Genomic DNA, 24,136 nt, shown 5'->3' on the forward strand with positions numbered 1-24,136 from the left:
ATGAATATAATATACAAGTTTCACTTTTTAAATGGAATTACTGAAATCAATCTACTTTTTCATGATATTCTAATTTTATGACCAGCACCTGTATATATAGAGTGGAGTGACCATTTTTATAGTATGGATATGGGCCAGTGTGCTCAATCATGTGGTTTAACACATGTTTGACTCTGTGGGCTGGGGACGAGTGCATGCCACACTTCTTAGATATTTGATTTATCACATAAAATCATAATAAAAGAGTAGACTGGTCAACCAGACTGACTTAAGCAGTGAACATGGCATACAAGTCTTGAAAGGAACAGATAGAAGCTAATATTAAAGGCAAAACCAACAGAGTCTACAAAAAGGGGTAAGAACTATCAATCAATAACTATTGATATCAAAACAACTTCCATTCATCCAACCATCCATTTTCCATCACGCTTTATCCCAGCTGGGGTCATGAGGGGTGCTGGTGTCTATCTCCAGCAGTATACGGGTGACAGGCGGGGTACACCGTGGACAGGTCTCCAGTCCATCGCAGGGCAACACAGAGACAAACAGGACAAACAACCATTCAGGCAAACACTCACCTAAGGGGACTTTAGAGAAGCCAATTAAACTAACAGTCATGTTTTTGGAATATGGGAGGAAGCTGGAGTACCCGGTGAGAACCCACGCATGCTCAGGGAAAAAATGCAAACTCCATGCAGAAAGACACCGGACCGGGAGTCCAACCTGGAACTTTCTTGCTGCAAGGCAGCAGTGCTACCCAATGCGTCACAGAGCAGCCCCATCAAAACAACTTTTTAAAAGAAAAAAAAAAGTTCTCACTGTAGTTGATACAATTTTAAATATATGAACCGTTCTTTCTGGTCATAATAAAGTTAATCTTTAAAACATTTCTCCATTACAGCTTCAATTTTAACTGTTAAGGTTACAGAAAAGCCCTGTTGCATTATGGGCCTGCTTCCCGCGCTGGGATTGGTTTATTGTGTTTTAGACCAGAGAATCTTGAGTCTTATGAAACTGATTTATGTCCGATGTACCGGTAACTCAGTCTGGATGACCAGGCTAATAAAAGACATTAAAGTTAGATAGAGATCATAACATAATAGATTTACACCCTTTTTAATCTACAGCAGCAAAAAAAAAAAAAAAATAGTAATTCCAACAAATGCTGTAACTGATACTTTTACTTTAAGCTTAAGTGTTTCCACCCACAGATACCATCTTTACTGGACTGACTTTCAGTCCTGATACTGGAAGTCAGCGGTGACCTACTGATCTCCTTTCTTCACCGCATTCAGATCTACTGACGTCTAATCACCTGATCAGGATTAGGAGCGGGACTATCTTGGCTTTAGACACACCCGCAGCTTTCAATGCTTCCCCTAATATTTAACCTGAGGTGCTATGGAAACAACAATAAACATGGTGCCGCTGCCTGCTTTTACTGTAAATAGAGTCTACACCCTCCTAAACAATGCAAGTGTTTTTTTTTATTTTTATTCGGATCACAGCTGAGGTGTTCTGAAATATTATCCATTTTGTAATTGATAGTATATCTGTGTTCTTTGTTTTTTAATAGCAAACCACATAATTTGTGATTTAAAAAAAAAATAGGCAAATGGTTAATATAGTGTTCTGCAAAAATGCTATTTTTGTCACCTTTCTACCTCAAACGCTCAAGTTTTGTGTCCATGACCAATTTAAAATAACTGTTTAACAGAAAGAAATGTATTCGTAGTTTAAAGATAAAAATATAATAAAATTTTTGGTTTTCAGTTCCTTCTACTTTGATTCCCCTAAATACAATCCTAAGTTATTTTTATGCTTTTACAATCATGTGCTGCATTGTATTGGTCCATCACTCCGGTGTGGCCTATGGGTCATTTGAAGTCCTCTTAATGGTTATTGGTTTCCTTAGTTTAACAATACAGGCAAGTCATGCAGATTTCGTTTTTTTTTTAGCAAGATTGTTAGTGATGCAAGATATTTTCATCATGATGCAGATTGCAGTCATCTCAAACAAAAATGTTTACCATTTCTGCACCTATTAATTAAAAAACGCATAATCTAAGGAAGTTTTTTAAGAAAGAATTCGACTCTATTCACATGATTCTGCATCATGTGAACAGACAACAGTTGACCATAAGCTGTGGGATATTGGGTCAATGATTTTTTTGTTTTTTCATTTTTGTCTTCAAACAAAAAATACAAGCTGCCTGAATATACACAGACCATATTGTATGCTGTTCTTTTAATAGGACAGACTTGGATGAGTATTTTTTATGTTTTCAATCTAGAAGGATTCAAAAATCCATTTTGGACAAAAATGGGATCAGTTTCTTCGTTTAATCGAATATTGCCTGTTTATTATCAAGCAGTAGCCCGGGGAAAGTTTTAACTTGATTTTTGTTTTTCTCTTTTTTTTTTTGTGGCGGGAACTTGAGACATTATGAATCTATCATAACAAATTCTAATAAAATAATTAAACTATGTTGCTGTTACATGAAAAATTTCGAAGGGAGTTACTGTTGCAGCATTACTTTAGTTGTAAACAACGTTCTACTGTCTGGAAAAGGAAAACTAAAAACTGCCATGTTGTTTTATCTCTTTATGTACACACACACAAAAAAAATGTTATGCAACATGAATAAAGCCTGACTGTATCTTTCCTCCCTGGAGCTTGATCTGCATGCACAACATCACGTGAGATTCCTGCATACCTTCAGCCTGCTGAAACAGGCACTTTTTTATGGCGTCTGACCCGGGTCTCCTCTCTTGCTCTCACACACTTGGAAGAAAACATGCACTCTTGTCTCTCTCCTCCCTCCATTACTTAGGGCTTTAGAATGGAGGTTATAAGAGCAAGAGATCTGGGTCAGTGTGCTCAGACTGCACGCATGACTGACTGGCTTTTGATGAGCAAGTTTAGTTAGTATGCCACACTCCTAGCACATGTAAGCTTTCGAACCGTGCAGCCCTGCAGTTGTCTTGCAGATATTTGCACATAGTCGTAAAGGAGTTTTAGAGAGCATGTAAGCGCCCCTATTTCCATCTCCGACATCACAGGAGCTGTGCTCCCTGCTCATTCCTCATGAATCTTTCAGCTGAGGTATTTTTAGAGGCTGTTATGTAAGTGGCACCTGTCATGTGATCTCCACTGGGACAGGAAAGGAGAGTAAACTAGAGACAGGGAAGGGAGGAATGAAATAGAGGGGGTAAAAAAAGTACCCTCAGCAATCCCTTCCTGTGCTTCATTCTCCTTGAAGTTTCCCCTTACTTGCTTGTGTTGTGACCAAGCATCCAGTAAAGCGACCTTTAGGAGGATTCCTGAAGGTGTGGCATTGCCTGTTGAGTAAAACAAATATTTGCTTTAAGGACACATCGCTAAATGAAAGCCGGGTTTTGGGCTCCTGTAGTTCAGGATTAGAAGAGCATCAGTTTGGCTCTTTCTAATAATTTGTGTGCACACGTACACACTCGGTGTGAACAAATCTGTCACACCTTCTGGTGTTATATAACGTACTCATTTTGATATTAAATATCTGGTAATGCTGAGGGCATTTAAGGTATTAAAAGTCTGTCATCCATACATCCTCCTTTTTTTCCAATAGCAAACACTCTAAAGCTGTTTTTTTTTTTTTTTTTTACAGCTTAATTCTCAGTCAGAGGTTTGCATTCCCTCATACTGCTTAACAATGTTTAACTAATTTAGGGCTTCAACTGAAGGATGGACTTTTAATATGGCAAAAACCTTTAGGAAATTTTACCAACAAGAATTTAGTGCACACCTTTGAATTAAACAGATTTTTTTTTCATTAAAAGACATGGGATCAGAATAATAATAATACATGTAATAATACATGCGTACTGTACAAGCATCCCCAATCCTTTACTCTGTTAAATGTTTATTTACCAGCGCCAGGAAACATGTTTTTTTTTTTCGGGTGATTTTTCCACAAAATTCTGCTTGAATATTTGATCATATTGATTTAAATTACTTGTGAAACTCATTTCAGATTATTGGTTTCTAGGTACAAATATGGCTTTCAGGTTTATTCCATAAACTGCCAAAAAAAAGTTGTGATTTTTGGGTATCATCATCCTTTTGTAGCAGCTAACTGCTCAATCTCCCACTTGCATTGAACCAATAAGCGTCCAGGGTTTAATTGTCTGATAAAAGGAAACTGGTTTGTTTTTAAGAAGAATTCAGGACCAACGGGTTTAAATCTCTAAACACTGGTTTCCAGGTTTAGTATGCTTTGTAAAGTGAGTTAAACATCGTGCTGGACTTTGAGGTTGACTTTCAAGAGAAGCCCCCACTCCAAAATCAATTTAATAAAAAGATAGACCTATTTGACCTCATTTATGTCACATAGCTCCACTATTAAGGCTGAACTGAGTCTGTTGTTTCTCTGTTACCAGCTGGAGGAGTCTGTTAGAAGCTTTGAAGCTGTTTATTAATACTGCAACTGAAAAGTTCAGTTGAAATATGTCATCACTAGCCCCATATTTATAACATCTGTTCAGATTCCTAGTGTATCTGCTGGCCACGCTCCATTTAATCATTTGCAATCCAAAGTTTGTTTTTTTCTGTTTTGTTTTGTTTTGTTTCTGCTAGATTCTTTAAAATCCCCTTCGGCTTGAGGATTTTAGTGTTATGATGGAATAATTCTGCCTATTGTCCATTCAGTGACCTTACGTGTGTGTTATGTGTGTCCCACAGGAATGCTGGAGCCCCGTTTGTCTGCACTGCTGTGGATGGGATTGTTTGCTGCACTGGTACTTGTTGTGCTCATGCCACAGCCGCTGGGTATCCTTGCCCTGGTCGCAGTCACAATTCTCCGTCTGATCTTCTCTGTGGGCCTGGAGCCTACACTCTTCCTCCTAGGTGCCTTTAATGTGAGTGAAAAAACCTTGCAGTGCTGATTATTTAACTGGCTTTAGTTCAAATTTGGGATTTTTTTTTTGTTGTTGCTGTTGTTTGTTCCTGTTCTGAAACAAAAACAGGAAGATTATTTTTTTCAGATCTTATGAAGATAATTATGTTACTGATAACCCTATTAAAATCTTTTCTCAGGTTAAGTGTAAAAAGTATACTTACCCTATATTGTCGTTTTACTTGTTCTCATGTTACGGCAACAAAACAGTCTAAGAAATTACATTTTATTTTCAGATATTTTCACTGAGAAATGCCTAGAAAATGTTGCTGAGTTATGGCATTGTAGAGCTGCCCTTGTTTATGTCTCCAAGAGCTATTCACATATACGGATTTTTGCAAAAAAGCTTCAGCTTTTTACAGACTGGATGGGGAGCATCTATTAACAGCAATTTCCAAGTCTTGCCACAGATTTTCAGTTGGATTTTTTTGTAATTTACTTTGACTGGGCCATTCTAACATATGAACTTGCTTTTTTAACCACTTTATTAGGTTTATGTTTGGGGATGTTTTACTGCTTTAAGATGAACCTCATGGCTCTATTTAAATCCCAATCTTCACATTAATACTGACCAGATTCCCACAGTATTATGCTACACCCACCATGCTTCATGATGTTAATGAATTGAGAATAAAGCGTGAGCCAAAATTATCAGAAAACCTAAATGGTTTAAGCTAGACTGCTACATGAACTTCTCAGACTGTTCTTGACAGGATGGATTTCCTATTGCTACTTTTCAACCAAGGAGATTTATGGAATAACCAGATAATAGCAATATCTCACCAGATTTAAATATCTGAGCTGTTGATCCTGATCCTCCTGTATGTTTAGGAGGACGGCTGATTTGTTGACTTAAGCAAATATCTGGACATGGCTGAATCCTTTTTCATAGAAACTGTATAGAATTCATGGTTTTTGTGAGAAAATGTCTTTATGCGGTTTAAGGGTAATTTTCCTCAGAGAAACTCTATCCATGTCACCAGTGTATGCACTTTCAATTACTGAGAAACCTCCACCCAGCCAGTTCCACTTCTCCTTTCACCTCCCATACTAACGGCCACTTGGCAGACCCCATGATGCCCCCCCGCTTCCTCGCAGCTCCTCCTGAGGGTGTAGGAAGAAAGTCGTAACATCAATAGAGTATCAGTGCCCGTCTGGTGTAAGATGAAACAGACACTGCCAATGGTAGTGATTTATTTTCTCCTTTTTTTATCATCATTCTTTAAATACGCCGTTCAAACACTGAGGATTGGTGGTTTTGTGGTTCCCTTTGTTTACTGACAGAAACAAACACGGGTTAATAGGAGAAACCAGGTCATGGCAAGAAACCAGAGATGTTTCCATGTACTGCAGTAACCCAGTTCCTGTGAAATGTAGTTTATATGAAGGTGGTCCAATTTCTCTCTAGTTTTGCTATTTCTTTTTTCTATCAGTTTCTGTCTTAGAAAACACAATTTAATAGTATCCAAATCAGAGTTTCATTTTTGCTCAAACTCCTATTTTGTAGGATAAAGCACTTTCAGTAACCCCCACCACCACCTCCCAAAACTGGCACATGTGAATAAAAGGAAACTGGGTTAAATTTTATGCGGATATATGACAAAAATCTAGGTATCATTCAAGATGTGTTAACCGGGTTTTAGTTAATACCTCACTTAAAAAAGAACACTGAGCCTCTTATATGTAAGAAATCAAACCTTGTAAAATCACTGTTACTCCTCTGATGTCAACAGTGTTCCTGCAGGAGAACCTGCAGTAACAGGATGTCTGATTTTGAAGCACTAATGATTAATCAGTGTACTTTGCATAAATGATAAAACGTGACCTTCTGTGTTCCAGGTTGGTAATAAAATCATCTTCCTGATTAGTTTTGTTGGAAACCGAGGGACTTTCACACGAGGATATAAAGCCATGGTTATGGACTTTGAGTTCCTCTATCATCTCATCTACCTCATCATCTGTTGCCTGGGCGTGTTTGGTCATGTCTTTTTCTACAGCTTGTTGGTGAGAGAAGCACAGAAGCAGCATGTCACCAGATGCTTGTAGGCAGGACATAAATCAATCCTTTTCCACTAGGCGTACACACAGCGTGGTAATTAAAAGGCAGGAAATTAGTTTAAACCATATATATATTAAAATTGGTTTCTTAGTGCAAGTATTTTGGTCCCGAAGTACTTGCGGTCTAAACCATAAAGATGCTTCGTCTCCACAATTTGGCGTCAAAATCTGAATTTATTATTGGTTTTGAACTGAGGCTCTTTTGCAGTTTCTTTACATGCAAACTCCAATTCACAGTCCAAAGACATGCTGGTATTAAAAATGGCCTCTTTAAATTGCTGTTGGGTGGAAGTGTGTACATGCATGTCTGTCCTGTTTACTTTGATTCACTGAGGCATGTACTCTGTCTCTATTAACAGAGAAATAGTAGTTCTAGAATGGAGTTTTCTGAAGGTCATTTAATACTGCTTCTGTGGTTTCTGGAGAGCCTTAGGTTGCTTCTATAACTTTTCATATTTTAGTAATATTTAAAAAAATGCAGAATAGACACCTGCTACCAGAAGCAGCAGGTGTTTAAAAGTCATGATTTAAAAATCATAAGTAAAGAAATACTGAAGGGAATACCAAAGGGATCAGTTTTATCTGGCTCTACAGAGTAAAGGAGAGCCCCTCTACAGCATCGGTTGAATTTTATCCTGCAGCTTTTTGGAAACATTTCAAAATGAGAAATAGGGTCATGTGTAAACTTATGAGGCAACACCCAACAGCTTTATGAATTAATAGTGTTTTAAAACTACAAGCAGCGTATCTGAGCTGACTGCAGACTCTGTCCTCAAGCAGCTTGTATCTGATAGTCCAATTGTTTCTTCATAAAGGCAGATAAAGAAAGACTTAGATTATTTTTATGTCTCTTTTGCATAAATTTAAGACAAGCTATGGTACTTTCTACTCAAAGCTATCACGCCTTAAGACTCCTATAGGAGTCTATGCCTATTGCATATTGATAAGCATCTCTTATGAAAATAAGCTACTGAGTCAGAAGCAATAAACATTTTTCCTTTGCATATAATTTGCCTGATATATATTTTTTCTGATGTCCTGAACTCTGTTTCTTTGAAATGTGTGCCATTTTTTGTGCAGTTGTTTGATTTGGTGTACAGAGAAGAGACCCTGCTGAACGTGATCAAGAGTGTGACCCGTAACGGGCGCTCCATCGTGTTGACAGCAGTGCTTGCTCTCATTCTGGTCTACCTGTTCTCCATCGTCGGCTACATCTTCTTCAAAGACGATTTTATCTTAGAGGTGGATCGCATCGCCAACGAAAGCCAAAGTAAGAGATGACGCCACATTCATATTTTTTACACTTTTACCTGTCGTTTTAGACATTACTAAAACCTGATTTTTGAGAACAACCAGAAAACCTGTGACTTTTCATGTTTTTACTTCGTAGATGGTGGAGGCAGTCTTGCCGGAGAGTTTCTAAGCACAGGAATGTGTCAAGGAGGTATTGATGAGAACTGCAGCTCCAATGCTCTACAGGAAGGTAATTAATGATGTGATACATAAACTTGCTTTTCCTAATTAGTCCTAAACCTAAATGTTTGAAGGCTGCCAAAAAGTTTTGCAGGTGGGTCTTTCAGGTTAGAAGCCTGAGTTGACCCCAGTTGGTTTTCATTAATGCATTCAGAAGTGAACTGGTAGGTTTGGTTGGAGTTTGGTTTCATGTTCCTTGTTTTCTACAAAAGGCTATTGGACAATTTTAAACAGAAAAGGGTAGTTGCTGGTAAAACGGCCGTGTATTTTGAGGAAGATACCAGGGAACTGACTCCTATGACCACAGAAAATGATATTCGGAGGACATTTGTCATTTTTTTGTATTTATTTACACCATTCTGCAGTTCTGCAAAACACTCCCACTTATTTACTCTCACGTGACTCTTCCAAGCGTCATATGACAGTAATTCGATCCAAAGAGCTCACCTGCAACACCCATCGATCTGTATGTCACATTGGTTACCTGTTGCGTCCCAGAGAAGAACAAACAATCTGGAACTTTCTATCAGTCCGGCTGTTACAACAAGACTAGAATAAGTTTGTAAGATAACAGTGACGACTATTGTCTGTGAACTAGCTCGCCGCTGTAATATTCCTATATTTTATAAGTTTATATGACAGAAAACGTTCCTAAAATGTTTTGAACCCACAACCGTTAAACCAGTCGTATAACAGTAGAACTTTGTCACCACTGTTTTCAGCAGATCTGTATGAGCAACATTAAACTGTACCTTTAGTCTAAATGTTAAAATGACCTATATACTACTCTGATGCAGGTCACTTGTTTCAGCAAAACAAGAACATTGTTGCTTTGACTAACAAGCGTCACAGTGGGAGCCCGAGGATGTAAACACAACTGATGTAGAGTTATGCAACAAAGTCAACAGAGTCAAGGATACATTTCATGAGGGACCAGGAAGGAAGGCTGGCTGTAAAGATCATAAAGCAATGCCCCTCCCCTTCTTGTTGCTGCTGGTTATTGCATTTTCTTCACTTACAAAAAAAGAGTTCAGTTTGTGCAGGCTCAAGCTCAGGTTCCGTAGCCGGAAATATTTATGGTTGTAAATAAAATTCATTAATTTTGTGAAAACTAAAGGGTTACCAGCCCATTATTCTGAAGGAAAAGCTTTTTTATTTTTTTATTTACCAAATTTCTCTTAAACATAATATTTTCTTGCTGCAATATAAATATTAATTCATAAAAATAATCCAATTACCCACACCTGGATAAAAACAAAAATATAAATGCTTGTTTAGCCTCAGTTGCTTACGTCTGTTTCTGGAAACAAAATATATATATATACCTTGAAGGTAAGTCCATAGATATCAACAACTTCTAGAGTTTGGCTACATGAGCTGATAACCTGACAAAATAACCACATAATGTTTCAGCTTGTTAAACATGTATTACTAACTAAAGAATCAAGTGCATAAAATAACACTTATTTCTCAAGAGATTACTGAAAAAGAATGTTAAATTTAGCTGGTTTCTTTTATATGTTCTTGCCTATGTTCATTGTTTTTTTTTTGTTTTTTTTTAGCAACAGGAAATAAAAAAAATTGACTCAAATCAAAATATATAAAAATAAATTTTGGCAGATTCTAGGACTATGATTGTTAAATTTATTTATTTTTTTTCTCTGAAGCAGCCATGGAAATAAGAGCAACTCTCCCGTTTTCATGAAATCAACTCAGTCATTCTATAATTGTTTTTTCTTTATTATTTCTTTAGCAATCATTATATAATTAAAATCTCATTCCAGCTCACGCCTAGATTAAATTATAATCTAACTCAACCAAAGCTAAGATAATTACACTCAACGGACTATTTTTAACTGAAGAGGATATGCGATCCTTATCTTATTTTATTTTTATATCTTATTTGTATTTACAATCTTATTTTTCTCTCTTCTGTAAACGGTTGCACTGCAAGAAAAGAATTTCTCGCACGGGATTAATAAATTGATTCTGATTTTAATTTGTGTTCCTTAAAACGTAATAAAAGCTAAATATTTTATACAAAAATATGAGTGCATATTGGGTACAAGTAAAAATATTATAACACAATCTTGTTAATTAGTGAGGCTTACTTGCAGCCTGTAGTTCAGGGCTGTTTATGTTACATAAAGTCCATTACTTCCTGATAGTCCAGTTATTCTGGTTCACAATAATAAACATTAACCAATGATAAGGCTGTGCTTTGGTTAGGTTTTGTGTTGTAGTTTTTATTAACCTCTTTACAGAGACTAACTTAAATGTCTTTTCACCCCTTCTTCTTTAGAGTTTGGGATCAACAACGAAGATGAAGGCAACATGGAGCGTACGTGTGACTCTCTGCTCATGTGTATTGTTACGGTGCTGAGTCATGGCTTGAGGAGCGGAGGGGGTGTGGGGGACGTTCTCCGTAAGCCTTCTAAGGAGGTAAATTCCAGTCTGACTTGGTCCCAGGCTCTGTGTGTGTGTCTGTCTGTGTGTGTGTGTGTGTGTGCTGAAAGGATGGTGCGTCTGCTGCTGCTGCAGCAGCAGGTCATGTGAGTTGGCTCTGAGCTCATTGTGCACTCAACTTGTTTTTATTTCAAAAGCGTGAAGCTTTCGCAATGTTTCCCAACAGCTGCACTGCCTCTGGCTTTTGTTAGTGAATAAAACTGTAAAAAAAAAAAGATTTCCACTGAATTCTAGCTGAACCACAAATGATGTCAAAAAGAGGATGTCTTTGCCCCCTCAGCCCTTTTTGCAACACATTACAACTATTTAGATAAAAAAATGTGTAACGTCTGTTGAGACTGCCGAAAAAAGACACAGTTTCTCATTACACTTGAGTGTGCTGCAGGGTGGGGAAAGCCGTAGTGTGAAATTGAAAACATTTTTTGTTTATTCTTAAATCCAGTTTTTATTTCAATACATTTTTCTGTAGGTAAAACTACAGTATATGCATATGTACCTTTTTTTTTTTAAGTTTCCTAGTAATCCACAACTCTTTGGTAAACCTTACTGTAAACATGACAACACCTTTAGTTTCAGCTACTGGCCTCTACCATCAATAAGCACCCATATTTATGTTTCCATACACCGAGTGATAAAAACAGAGTGGTTAAAACCAGGAAAAAAGAAAAAAAAAACTCCAAAGCTTTCTTTTGAAGAACTGCAATAAAGAGTAGAGTTTTAAGGTCAGCAAACCTCCATTAAAACCATGTGGCTGTGTTTAGGAAAGGGGGAAAAATAGTATTTTCTGACCCAGCAGTGCAAATGTAAATGTATAGAGTTTGCTATCTGATAACAGGACTTTAAAGAGCATCTTTCACTTAGAAGACAAAAAAGACTAATATTGAACGTTTATGCAACAAGTTAGGAGGATTTAGTGTGAAATTAAGGATAAATGTGTGGAGGAAAAGGACAATTGATTTTGCTTAATTGCATGGTATCATGAAGTCTGAAATACCAAACATCTGCCAAACCATCCAAGTAACCTAAAGTGGTTTAATATTGGGGGAAATTAATTTGTTGAGCTTAAAAAATGGCTAGAGAAAATTTTGATATTAATTGGACATGCTCTGATATGGATTTTGGAGTTTGAATTTCTGTAACAAAATCAAATTTTTCAAAGCTCATGTCTTTAGTGTGAATAAAAAGTAATGCTATAAAATATTGAGTTAGATTGACATATAATTGTTCATTAAACACAAAATCAACTTGCTTTTGTTGTTTTTTCTAGAGACATGGACCTTTATAGGGGTGGGTTAAACTGAAGAAAAGGAGCACATAAGATGTTATTTGGATGATTTAGAGATTTTCTGTGTGCTTTAACCTCATAACTGTTAACAAAAGGAGGTTATGTGCTCTTCTGTTCAAAGATGGTTGTACAAAGTATGAACAGCAGCTATACCTGTTAATCTGCTACTGCTGACTAAATTAAATTATATTTCTGAACTGAGTAAATGTACTCAAAAAGGAATAATTTGATTGTTTTGCTACTGCATGTATTCATTTACATTTTTTTTTCTATAAAATGGCTGCCAAAAAATCTGCATGTGAAGTGTGTGCCTGAATTTGACCAATGTTACTAAGACTGAAATTGACATGAGCAAGACCGGCTGCGTCATGTTGACTCTGTCATCTGTGCTACTATAGCTTCTGTTAGTACATGTTTCTCTGTTTCATACCATGAGAACCAAGTTTAATCTCCTTTTGAACCCCAGGCACAATCCCCCACTTGTTCAAATGGAAAAACCTAGTTATTTTTTTCTATTTTGCACACTTATACAACTATTTTTTTTTTTTCCTATGACTTACTTTCTGTTAAACTGATTGCAATTTATGACAGTTTTAAAAAATCTAAAAATGTACACCTGTCTCATTTATCTATGTAGGAGCCATTGTTTGCAGCCAGGGTGATTTACGACCTGCTCTTCTTCTTCATGGTCATCATCATTGTCCTTAACCTCATCTTTGGTGTCATCATTGATACCTTTGCTGACCTGAGAAGCGAAAAGCAGAAGAAAGAAGAGATTCTGAAGACTACGTGCTTCATTTGTGGTAAGCTTCAAAATGCAAAGGGGCTCTCCACCAGTTTGCATTTACTGGGTTCACATTAAATATGCTCTTTTCACAACCTGATTATGACTCTTAATAAAATCTCTCTGGAGAACAAAAAACAGCTTTTATGGATGCAACAAAAGATTATATTGCAAATCAATTAATCTGTCTGTAATTTTTCCCAATTAATCTAATTAAAAATCAAAAGTTTCCTTAAGTAAGACTTTTTATAGAATTAAACCTGGTGAAACTAAAACTTTTCCACTTGTGGAGTTCTGGGTAGAGCATATTGACAGACAAAAACGTTTTCTTTTAATCTTATATGTAAAGTATATATATATACACCTTTCAAAATATCTATAGAGACACCGCTAAGTGGGTTGCTCTGTCAGCTAAAGGCATGTTTTAGCGCTGGCATGCCCAAAGTCAGTCCTTGAAGGTCGCTGTCCTGCAGGTTTCAGAGGTTTCTCTGCTCGAGCACAGCTAATTTTCATTGATTTCTTGATTAAGAGGTTTTGCTGAACTGCAATCATCAGAATCATCAATTAGATTGTTTAAACCCTTATTTTCTGTCTTTTTCTTTGTGCTGCTTCAATCAAAGATAGCTCTAGTGACACGCACCTGCTCTCCCTCTTTCATGGGACCTGTATTTCAATAATGGTTTTATGTAAGCACAAATAATCCTCAGATACCCATTACTATCTAAAATGTACAGCCTGACATTAATAACAAGCTATAATGTGTTAGAGTTTGGATTAGCATTTAGCAAATTGATTGAATTGAGCAGGTAGTTCAATGGTAGTTTTTGAAGGAAATGAAAGTTCACCTATTTTACTGTTGCTTGATATATGTTTTATTTTTTTTATATTGACAGTGCTCTGGAGTGTGTCTCAGGGGTTCAGGTCAGGCCGGTTTGCTTGCCAGTCAAGTGCAGTAACATTACAGTCAATGAACCTGCTTTTGGTACCTTTGGCATTGTTGGCAGGTAGCAAATCCTGCTGGCTGATGAAAGCAGCATCTCCATTAAGTTTGCAAGTAGTGAAAAGCATGAAGTTCTTGAAAATTTTCCAGTAGAAAAATACACTGACTGATGACTTCAGAAAACCATTTGGAACAACACCAGGAGATAACATGACACCCTAAATGATCCCTTGACGGCAGAAACTTTAGACATTATGTTATTGCTGTTTAAGATATTAAAGGGTAACCGCAGAAGATGCACCGTTGTTGACCAGGTCATGTGACTTTGAAGAACGTCCCGTCCAACCCAGTGGCCCAGAGTAGCAGCATTTCTCACGCCCTCCAAGCTGAACCTAGACCGCTAGCACGGTCAAAAGATATGGGAGGCTGTCCACGAGATTGTTGACTTTTGCAAAAGTACTGCGGCCTGTGGCCAGTAAGGGAACTAGACGTGAAATTTAGAGGTCTAGTGCCACCAATGGCCAAAAGTTACACGTTTCTTTAATAAAAATACAAATCACTAAATGTTAGTGATGGCTTGTCATCATCCGATCCAGTCAATCATCAATATTGGAGCCGATATCCGATCTCTACAAACACATGGATTCAGTAATGTTCCAATCTTTCTCAAGACACTTTGCTTTAGGAATGAATTACAAGCTTTTTTTAATTCCTGAAATGAAGATATTGGTGCGATCTTTTTTCTCCTTAGTCCGGATTAGTAGCTTCTTATGTTGTCTCTGATTCAATAGAGCCGTTATGCCAGAATTGCACAGTTCTCGATCATGTCCCGGGAACGCTTGTAAGTGATGGCTCCAGTTGGCTCTCATTTTGACGTAGTTTTTCCTTGCCGATCTTTCTATTTAAATGCTTGGATACTATCCTTTTAACAGTTCTTTTTTTTTTTTTTTTTTTTTTTTTTTTTTTTTTTTTTTTTTTTTTGGCTTAACTTTCTTGTCTAAAGCATCTGTATCTGTCTGTTGGACAACCATAAAGTAAGAAATCATCTCTGTAATTGTGTAGCTCATAACATATCAAAATGAAAAAAAAAAAGTTTTTATTAGTGTTATGTATTCAATTTTTTAGATAGAATAAATGTATGTTTCATTATCTGTAAGTCATAACCATCAAAATTAACATGGATAAACACACTAAATATTTTTTCTGCAATAATTGAGTTTTCCGTTATATTACAAGATTTTAGTACCGGATAATGCTTATTCCCTGTGGTTGAAATGGCTTTCTACATGTACTACACTGCATCATCCTTCTATCGGAATTGTATTCTGTCATTCCCAAATTCCCAGCCCAGAGCCCCAGGTTTTGGGCTTTATTCATGGTTTCTGGTAAGTAGGTCTGTAGAGGTCTACTGAATGTTTGTGAAGTTCCCCTCGTCTCCTCCTCCCCCATTTTCACTATGCTGTCGTTCCAACGAAAGCTGAGTCATGAGAGCTTCCTGCTATCGCTTCGTTCGCCTCCATAATTCATGTGTGTCTTACACGCAAACACATTCTCTCCTTCACATTCATGCACAATCCTAATTTCCCTACTCTATGTTTTTGTGCATCTCAACTGATTAGCCAAACTCTTTCTACTTGAAATGGTTCATCTGTATGTCCTGATATGATCAAAATGTGTGTCAAGGAGATATGTGTCATACAGTGTGTGCATACACACCCTAATGTATGTCAGCGCCAGAGTAGATCTAGTATGGAAGCATGTGTGTGAGTTTGCATATGTTGCGACAGGCAGTCAGAACAAGTGGTAAACATATGGAAGGAGAACAGTATGTCAGCCAGTCAGCCAGCCGTTGGCTGTGAGTCAGTCACATTAAATAAGGCCACAGGGGGAGCTGCTGTATCTATGGTTTCCAGAAGGACCACAAGAGAGCAGGAGATTCAGAGATTAGGAGCCAATCTCCTCAGAAATTAAGTGGCCTGATGTCCTCCAGCTTGGTTTTATAAGCATTTCTGTTTCGCAGTTTGCTCTGTTAGTATGTCGATCGCATGGGGGTGTGCAGCAAATCTCAGCATATCAGTATTAGATAAATTAATTGAATTACTTATTTTTACCTAATTTGTTTAGTTAGGAAACAGGCACAGCTTTTTTCAGCTAGTAGATCCAAGTGTCATCCTGTCATACAGTGCTCCTCCTTTTTTATGGGAATTAAGTTGCTGGTTTAAATATCATAATGTTGGGATCCAAGAGCAGTTTTCTTTTCCTTCAATTTTATCTTATTCTGTTCCTGTGTTTTTGTTTCCCATATGATTAGAGAAGCTTTTTCTACTAATACCAATATCCGGTTCCCTTTGAGGTCTGACACACAAATTCAGATTTACATGCAAGACAGGACAGTTATGTCTAATAGGTTAACCTTGACTGATGGGGATCTGTGCATATCAGACCTAAATTGAACTTGCACATCAACAATAAAGGCTTACTGAAACTTATGAGTAAAAATATGAGACATATATTTAATGTTTTAATAATATCTGCTAGAATTTCTTGATTTTTCCTTAACACATTCTCTAAACAATCTTTTGAGCAACCCTTTTGTATGAGCATTACTTTTTTTTTGTATGAGTTGCCAATAAGGCCTGGCAAATCCTAAGCAAACATGGCTTACAGTTCTGTCATTCGAAAGCAGACATATAATATGCAGTTTTACAAGTTGACATTCTTTAGTCAAAATTACTATTTGCTTTTGACTTTTTTAGTGCTCCCTTTTGATAAAAATAAAGCCTTTAAAACATTTCTATGAAGTTAGTTTTTCCTCTTGGAAAGACTTTTTTGTTTTACCAAGCAATAATTTTGAAATCAGACATGGCTGCCCTGTCTTGCATGGAAAACCAGGTTTTAGCTGCAGTACTCTCCCAGTTATATGCACCTTTGTTTGTGCATTTTTTATTAAATCAAAAGCCATTATTTTACTGACTAACATCTTCTTGCAAATATCTAATATCCAGTGAAACGTTCTGCAATTCTTTTATATTGCTAATACAGGCTAACTTGATCCCTGGATACAACACTTAGCTTATCTAACTGGTTTGCCAACTTCTAACTTGACCGAGGTTATGAAAGTGTTCATATCATTCCAAGGTTTGAGTTCCAAGGCAAATGGAGCGCAGCAGAAGTAAAACACTTTGCTCCACCTCCCAGCTTTTCCTTGAGACTTTTTGGTGATACTTTCTGTCACCCTGTCTGGTTCCCTGCTGCCAAGCATGCAGGCATGACTTGGCTAAACATGAAGTGTAATTATTCAGGAGGACATACTTTAGCAGAAGTTTAAGTTTGTGTCAAATATGACCAAAAACTAAAAAATAAGAGGCAACCTTGGTGGTGTCGAACATGTCCCACTATCCTTATATCTAGTCCATTCCAGTGTATAGACTATGTCTAGTCTATACACTGGTATGGACCTAGCCTGACGTAGTCCTACTCAATTCTAGTCAGAATATGAGTCTGATACTGCTCCATAGAGCTGTGATTATGGGGTGTGTTTCGAACGAACCAGGAAAAAAAAAGCCCTCTGCACTCAATTGGATAGACCTACAACCAATAAGAGCAACGAAGTGCGTGATGTATGTTAAGCGAGGCATAGTTGTTGTCAACAAAAATCAAAGCGTGCAGTTGCACGCCTAGAATAAGAAGATGAGCCTTGATCGCGTTTCTCTGTTCCTCTTTTAAAATTAATTTGCTGTCGATATCTTCTAGAACAGACCTAATAGCAGAATCTACTCACCTCAACTCTCCAGCGGCAGCCATTGTTGTTGTCACCCAAGCGCGCTTTGGTGACGTGGTTGATTACGTTACTGTTGATCATCTGTCCATCATCGTATAAAGCCCGCCCTGACAATTTGATTGGCCCGCCAGATATTGTGCGAGCATACTCGCGCTACTATTGAGCAATGCCAGACCGAACTTCCTGACCTCAAACGTTCCTGACCTCAAACTAAGTTCGGAATGGCACCCAGGCTAGTATGGACCAGGCATAAGCTGATGTTTCAAAGCTCTCCTTGTTTGATCCTGTGTTTCCTATTAGTACTATAATAGATCTGACACTGATTGCTAAGATGATGGTGTGTATTCTCCTCTAGAATAACTAGATTTGTAGTTTTTTTTTTTACAACTACTGTAACTGTAACAAACATCAATAACTTTTTGAAATGTATGATAATTTAGTCAAGTAATTGCTTAACCTCTTAACATCCACCTCATTTTGGGTAATCCTCACCTATTTTGCATACCCAAATGGAAAAGAGAATTATATGGTGGAATTTTATGCATTCTGAGTTACTACCCCAATCTACGGTCCACCGGGTCGCCGGCGACCCAGTGGTTCAGAGGTTAAGCAAGATTTAAAGATAGCCCTACTTTACCAGCAATATAAGCTTGTTCTTTGTTTTAACAAGGAGAGTATAGTTTCACGGATCAGAAACTGCTTGAGTCCTGTTGTTTTTTTTTGTAAACATGATCTGGTTCTGTATTGGTCAGCCAAAGTGTTTTAGATTTAAACATCAGATGTTCATTGTTGATCCAGTTTTGTTAAATTAGCATCACAGCCTCGTTTTAAGAAGCTTTTTCTATATGTGCTGGTTTCTGATGTCTGGTTTTGATAATGCTTTGACTTACAGCAACTAATAGTAGCCAATACTTTTCAAACCTTTAGAGTTATATATAGCAGCAACATATATGATAAAAGGACCCGATTTTTATTATTTATCTCGTCTTGCTGTTAAAGGCTTTCATTTATTACATTGTTTAGAGATTTCCAAAATGCTGCAAATATTTCCTCGCATTTTAAGACAAACGTTGAAAGCTCTAAAGAATGAAAGAAAGTCTTGCTCTATCTTGATGTCTTGCAGCTTTAAACTATGTAGGTCTTGGAATGTTACATAAAATATAGTTAATTAGTGATTCTTATAGTGCCTTCACTCAGTGGAAAAATACAATTTTTGTAATTTTTCCCCCAGTTTCCTATCTACCAGTCACTAGTTAATCTAGACCAAGATTTTTAGCCGCTGTTCTATGTCTTGGAGCATCTCCAAGTTATAATTTATTGATTGGATAAAGGTAGAGCTAAATTCCAATATAAGCTTTCAATCATCAGGTAATACAGTCACTGGTTTGTCATTTTATACCTAAATATAAAGTGACATGATGCTGACTTAACAATTTTAGCCTTGAAAAGAACTATAAGCTCTGCAGCAGATTTCCTGACTCTCTAAAAATCTTGAGCTGCTTTTTTTTTTTTTTTTTCTCTACAAACGCTGTTTTTCTGTGTTGCAGGTCTGGAGCGCGATAAGTTTGACAATAAGACAGTGACTTTTGAAGAGCACATCAAAGAGGAGCACAACATGTGGCATTACCTGTATTTCATAGTTTTGGTAAAGGTGAAAGATTCAACAGAATACACAGGACCTGAGAGCTACGTGGCAGAGATGATCAAGGTAAACAAAGATCACCCATGGATACAAACACCTCCGCAGTAGATGGTGCAAGAACATATGTTGTAAATGTGATTAATTTGCTATTTATATTTAAATGCAACACATTTTTATAACTGTCTGATTGAGTCACATCTTTCACCTCAGAAAAATATGCAAGGTTAACTTGATGGGGTTGTTTTTTTTTTTCGTTACATAAAGTTTTTTCTGTGGAACTAGGGAGTTTCTTCAGTAAGAGATGTTGTAAGTCGTGAATCAAAAGCTTTTCAGGTTGTGTCACGTTTTTTTGGCAACTGTAGTTAGGCAAATAATTTTTTTTTCCAGTTACTAATTCACACTTTCAAACACGTCCTGGGTCGTAAAACAGAAACAAACTCACCAGCGTTTTATCACTTCCTCTTTTCTAATCTTAACTAACAGGTGTGCATAGTTATGCCTATTTAATAATACCAGCTGACTGGTGCAGCCAAAGAGGAAGTTTCTAAAACCAAAAAAAAAAAAAAAACACAAGCGTGTGGTTTAACATTAAGACCAATCAAGGCTTTCTTTTCATTTAATTATTTCTCCAACTTATGAACACTTCTTATGCACTCTAACCTGAACTAGAACCTTTTCCCTACAATTGCATAAAGCCAAACAACTGATAAAGTTACCGTTTCATTGTAAGTAGCCCCTAGATCTCTGTGATTCTACTATATGTTTGGCTATCCACAGGAGCACAACCTAGACTGGTTTCCTCGGATGAGGGCCATGTCTCTGGTAAGCAGTGATTCAGAGGGGGAGCAGAATGAAATCAGGAGCCTGCAGGAGAAGCTGGAGTCAACAATGAGGCTGGTGGTCAACCTGTCTGGACAGCTGACAGAGCTTAAGGAGCAGGTATCGTCACCAACAAGCTACAGATCCGCCTGAATGTAGCTCCGCTCCACATGTCTTATTTGTTCCCTCTTTTGGTTCCTTTTTGGTAACAATATTGCCATTGTAGGGAAGTAGTACATGCCAAAATACTAAACAGATAAACACTAGTGTAATATGTACCTGTATTGGTTTATTTATTTAGGACTTCGTTTTGAATTAACCTCAGATGAACGCTATTTTACTACACGCAAAGAAAATACTTTTTTGTGGTTCGTTTTGTGGTTTTAATCTCATAGGAATCTCTCGAGGTGAGCAAGAGATTAGGTGCTTATCAGCACATAGCCTCTCTGACAGATACAGTATAATGGGCTTTTATCATTATGCTTAAATTACAATAATAGAATTGATATTTTCAATAGACTTATAGTAGCATATAGAACAATTAGCTAACAATTGATGTGTATAATCCAGACTATAGATCATTCATTTTACTTCCAAAGCAAGATTTGCTTTTTTAAATTAACTTTTTTAGGAAAGCAGTCTATAAACATAAACACTGCTCAGTCTGACAGCAGCAATGGAAGGTGTGTCTAAGGTCATAATACTTGAATACAGAAGTTCCTCTAATTGAAATGTAACCTTTGTACTGCTCTTCTTGTTTTCCTCATACAGATGACTGAGCAGAGGAAGCAGAAACAACGAATAGGTCTTCTGGGTCATCCCCCACATCTGAACATTAATCCCCAGCAGCCTGCATGATTTCCCTGGAGGACAGTTCAACTTTCACCAGTGCCCCAGTTACCCACAACAGAGCACTATAATGTGCCCAAATGTATTCAGGCTGGATGTCTGACTGTACGGTCGACCTGATCCTTCTGAAATATGCTCTTCAGCAGACATGTTTGTACATATGTGTCTACATGAAGTGAAAGTTTTAACCCTCTGCAGTGTGGGTGTGTCTAGGTGGGTTAAGTTTGCACAAAGTGCCTGGAAACCTTAGAAGTCAGTCTTGTCAGTCAAGGAAATGAACACATTGACTTAAGGGTCAGGAACCCAACTGTTTTCAGCTTTTTTTTTTGTTTCCCTTCAGAAAGCCAAAGTTCAGCCATTGTTGCTGAAGGAGATTTTCTCCTCAAGTGTCCTTTTGTCATGGGTGGAATCCCCAGTGTGGGACTGCAAACTCAGGCCACATGTCGATTTGAAGGTTTGTTTCAGCATGTTATTTAATAACGGTTTCATCTGAGCTTATAGAAATGTTATATGCAATGTTGAAACAAGGATGAAATGTGTTGATGTTTTTGTTTTTTAGTTTTTAAAGAGTGTGTTTTATATTTAGCACATAAAGACAAAAAAAAAAAACCTTGAAGAGAACCAGATCTCAAAGTACCCCTTAATATGTTGTCTTAATTATCTAATAAAAAAACATATAGTTTTTGTTTTTATATCAAGTATTTATCAATTCCAGAAGTCTTTAAAGGATCTCTCAGTGAGGTCTATTTTGTCCTAGGAGAGTTCATACAAAAACTGAAAGATTTCTTAGAAGCTGTTAGTAAAGATGACATGTCTTAAAAATAATCCTAAGCATTTACTTTGAAGGATGTGTTGTATAAATTCACTGGAGGGTCAATGCAAGTCCTTCCAAATATCTCTATTTTGTTATTATTAATAGGGGCTTAAAATCAATTAAACACAAACTTTATTGTGTCTACACTGAATTAAGTATGGGTTTTTTAATATTTAGTCCAAAGCACTGATACTGTCTGTAGCACACAACTACTTTGTAAAACATCATCATGAGAATGCCTTTTGAAGTGTTTAAGAGTATGAGGTCACTTGGCATGCTGCTTGACCAAACTAAGCTTTTCTACTATTTGACAATTTGTGTCTGATTTGTACATTCTTTTCTTGGAGTTTATTTAAATAAAGACGTGTGTAAAATACCCCGTTTGCTACGTTCCATGTTTAAATCAGCAGAGCAACTAAAGAGGTACCAAATGTTACATTAAAAGGTAAGAACTGGTTGGTTGGTATTTTCCTTGTGGTTTATTTTCCTGCTTCTCAGTGCAGTTGATTCTCTCCAAGCATACTGTATTAGACAATAATGACTGAGGAGCTTATTAGTGAAGCACAGTTTGTAAATAAATATTAAATTACCGTAGAAAAGATGTACTCTTCTTTTTAAAGGGGATATGCTTGTTTATACTTTTCCAACTTATATAGCACAACATTATTTTTTTAATTATAAATCACATTTGATAAATTACTTATTATTTTGACTTCCTTTGGTTTAGTGTGATATATGAGAATATAATGAAATGTTTATAACTGCAAAGTTATATTGGTAAAAATACTCTAAAGGCACAACATGGAGCTCAAACATTTTAGTCATTTTTATTTTCGTTATTTTGTAGAAACTTCTAACCCATGAGTTTCTGTTTTCTTGGCATACAGTATTTCTGTTACCTTTTGATCACTATCACATAGGATTGGAAGGCTGCTTTAAAAAACTGCTAATTGTAGGAAAGCAGCAGCAAAGAGTTGCATATAGGGTTTACCAGAACAACCAATAGACACATACTATATGCCACACAGTTGTTTGAGGGTGACGCTAGGAAAAACAAAGGATTTTCTTTCCTACCATTAGAAATGTGAATAAATAGAATGAGTTTTAGTTCTAATGAGACATAAAGGTATAGTGGAGGATGTACTTTTTCCGGGTGGATCATCAAAATAAGTGGTCCTCCTAATTTTATATCATTCTGGTGAAATGTTTATGTAAGGCCATCCTATGCTCGTCCCCATTTTCACTTACTGATGGTGAGTCTGACATAATGGAAAAATTGCAAGACTTCTTTTGGAAATTAAGCTTGTATGAGCGATGCAAACAGCATCTTTTAAACAGAGTGTGCACAAGGAGAAATGGGCTGGTGCACGCTCTCTCAAACGTTTAAAAGGGCATTCCCACTGGGGAGCGAGTACAGGGTTGTGGAGAGGGCGGGTTTTTCAAAAGTTTTTCGAGAATCCTCCACTATACCTTTAAACTGGAGCTGTAAGACTAGGAAAAAGTGTGCCAGACAAAACTGTGTCACTTGGGTTTGGTGTTAAACAAAGGGCAATTATGTGGAAAAGCACTTCATGCTTGAAGTGTGAGGCTGTGGGCCTGTTTCTCTGTTAAAGGCCTATGATGCCTTGTTAATGGGCTGGGCATCATGAGCTCCAAAAAAAGTTACACTAGATCTATTATTGCACTTTTTTTTTTTTTTTTTATTCAATTCAGTTTTTTTTATATGGCGCCAATTCACAGAAAATGTCATCTCAAGGCAATTGAACCAGATCATACAGTCAGATTGATTCAAAGTTTCCTAAGGAAAACCAGCTGATTGCATCGACTGATTGATTCAAAGGTAATCCCTCACATCAAGCATGCTTATAGCGACAGTGGCGAGGAAAACTCCCTTTTAACAGGAAGAAACCTCTAGCAGAACCAGGCCCGGTGTGGGTGGCCATGTGCCGAGGCCGACTGGGGTTCAAGGAGACAGAAGCAGAGATTCAAAAGGCAACTGTCAGCTAGCTCCACATTCCCCAGAACATTTGACATCAAAATACACTATGCGTGTTCTTGGTCTGATGGCTTTAGCTCTTAAAGTCATATATTGCTTTAGCTGTAGGCTTTCCTATAAAATTAGAATTTTTATCATGTTGATATTTTGAAAAAAAAATTTATTCTCAGATATGAAATTTTTCTTACAAATAATTCAAAAAGTAAATACGCTTGCTAACATAGTGTGAATATGGTGCATTTTTACATGACTGAGTAAATGATTATGAAAATATATTTTTTTTACTTAACAGATA

General features: G+C 37.0%; 1 protein-coding gene across 5 annotated transcripts in view; it reads left to right on the forward strand.

Moving 5' to 3' along the window:
* The window catches only part of LOC107082111 (inositol 1,4,5-trisphosphate receptor type 1-like), a 113,723-nt gene extending 91,467 nt beyond the window's left edge, over window positions 1-22,256 (forward strand). For 4 of the 5 annotated variants that reach the window (XM_015370606.1, XM_015370608.1, XM_015370610.1 and 1 more), the window contains 9 exons: window positions 4,721-4,896; window positions 6,774-6,938; window positions 8,073-8,262; window positions 8,383-8,475; window positions 10,768-10,907; window positions 12,854-13,019; window positions 19,269-19,429; window positions 20,141-20,302; window positions 20,954-22,256. In XM_015370606.1, the coding sequence (XP_015226092.1) occupies window positions 4,721-4,896; window positions 6,774-6,938; window positions 8,073-8,262; window positions 8,383-8,475; window positions 10,768-10,907; window positions 12,854-13,019; window positions 19,269-19,429; window positions 20,141-20,302; window positions 20,954-21,040 (1,340 nt within the window). In that variant the 3' untranslated portion in view covers window positions 21,041-22,256. The remainder of the gene's footprint in view (window positions 1-4,720; window positions 4,897-6,773; window positions 6,939-8,072; window positions 8,263-8,382; window positions 8,476-10,767; window positions 10,908-12,853; window positions 13,020-19,268; window positions 19,430-20,140; window positions 20,303-20,953) is intronic. The other variant, XM_015370611.1, reaches the window with a different exon arrangement.
* The last annotated feature ends 1,880 nt before the right edge of the window (window positions 22,257-24,136 follow it).

Source organism: Cyprinodon variegatus, unplaced genomic scaffold (assembly GCF_000732505.1).
Source record: "Cyprinodon variegatus isolate N-32 unplaced genomic scaffold, C_variegatus-1.0 Scaffold47, whole genome shotgun sequence".
In the NCBI taxonomy this organism is placed as follows: domain Eukaryota; kingdom Metazoa; phylum Chordata; class Actinopteri; order Cyprinodontiformes; family Cyprinodontidae; genus Cyprinodon; species Cyprinodon variegatus.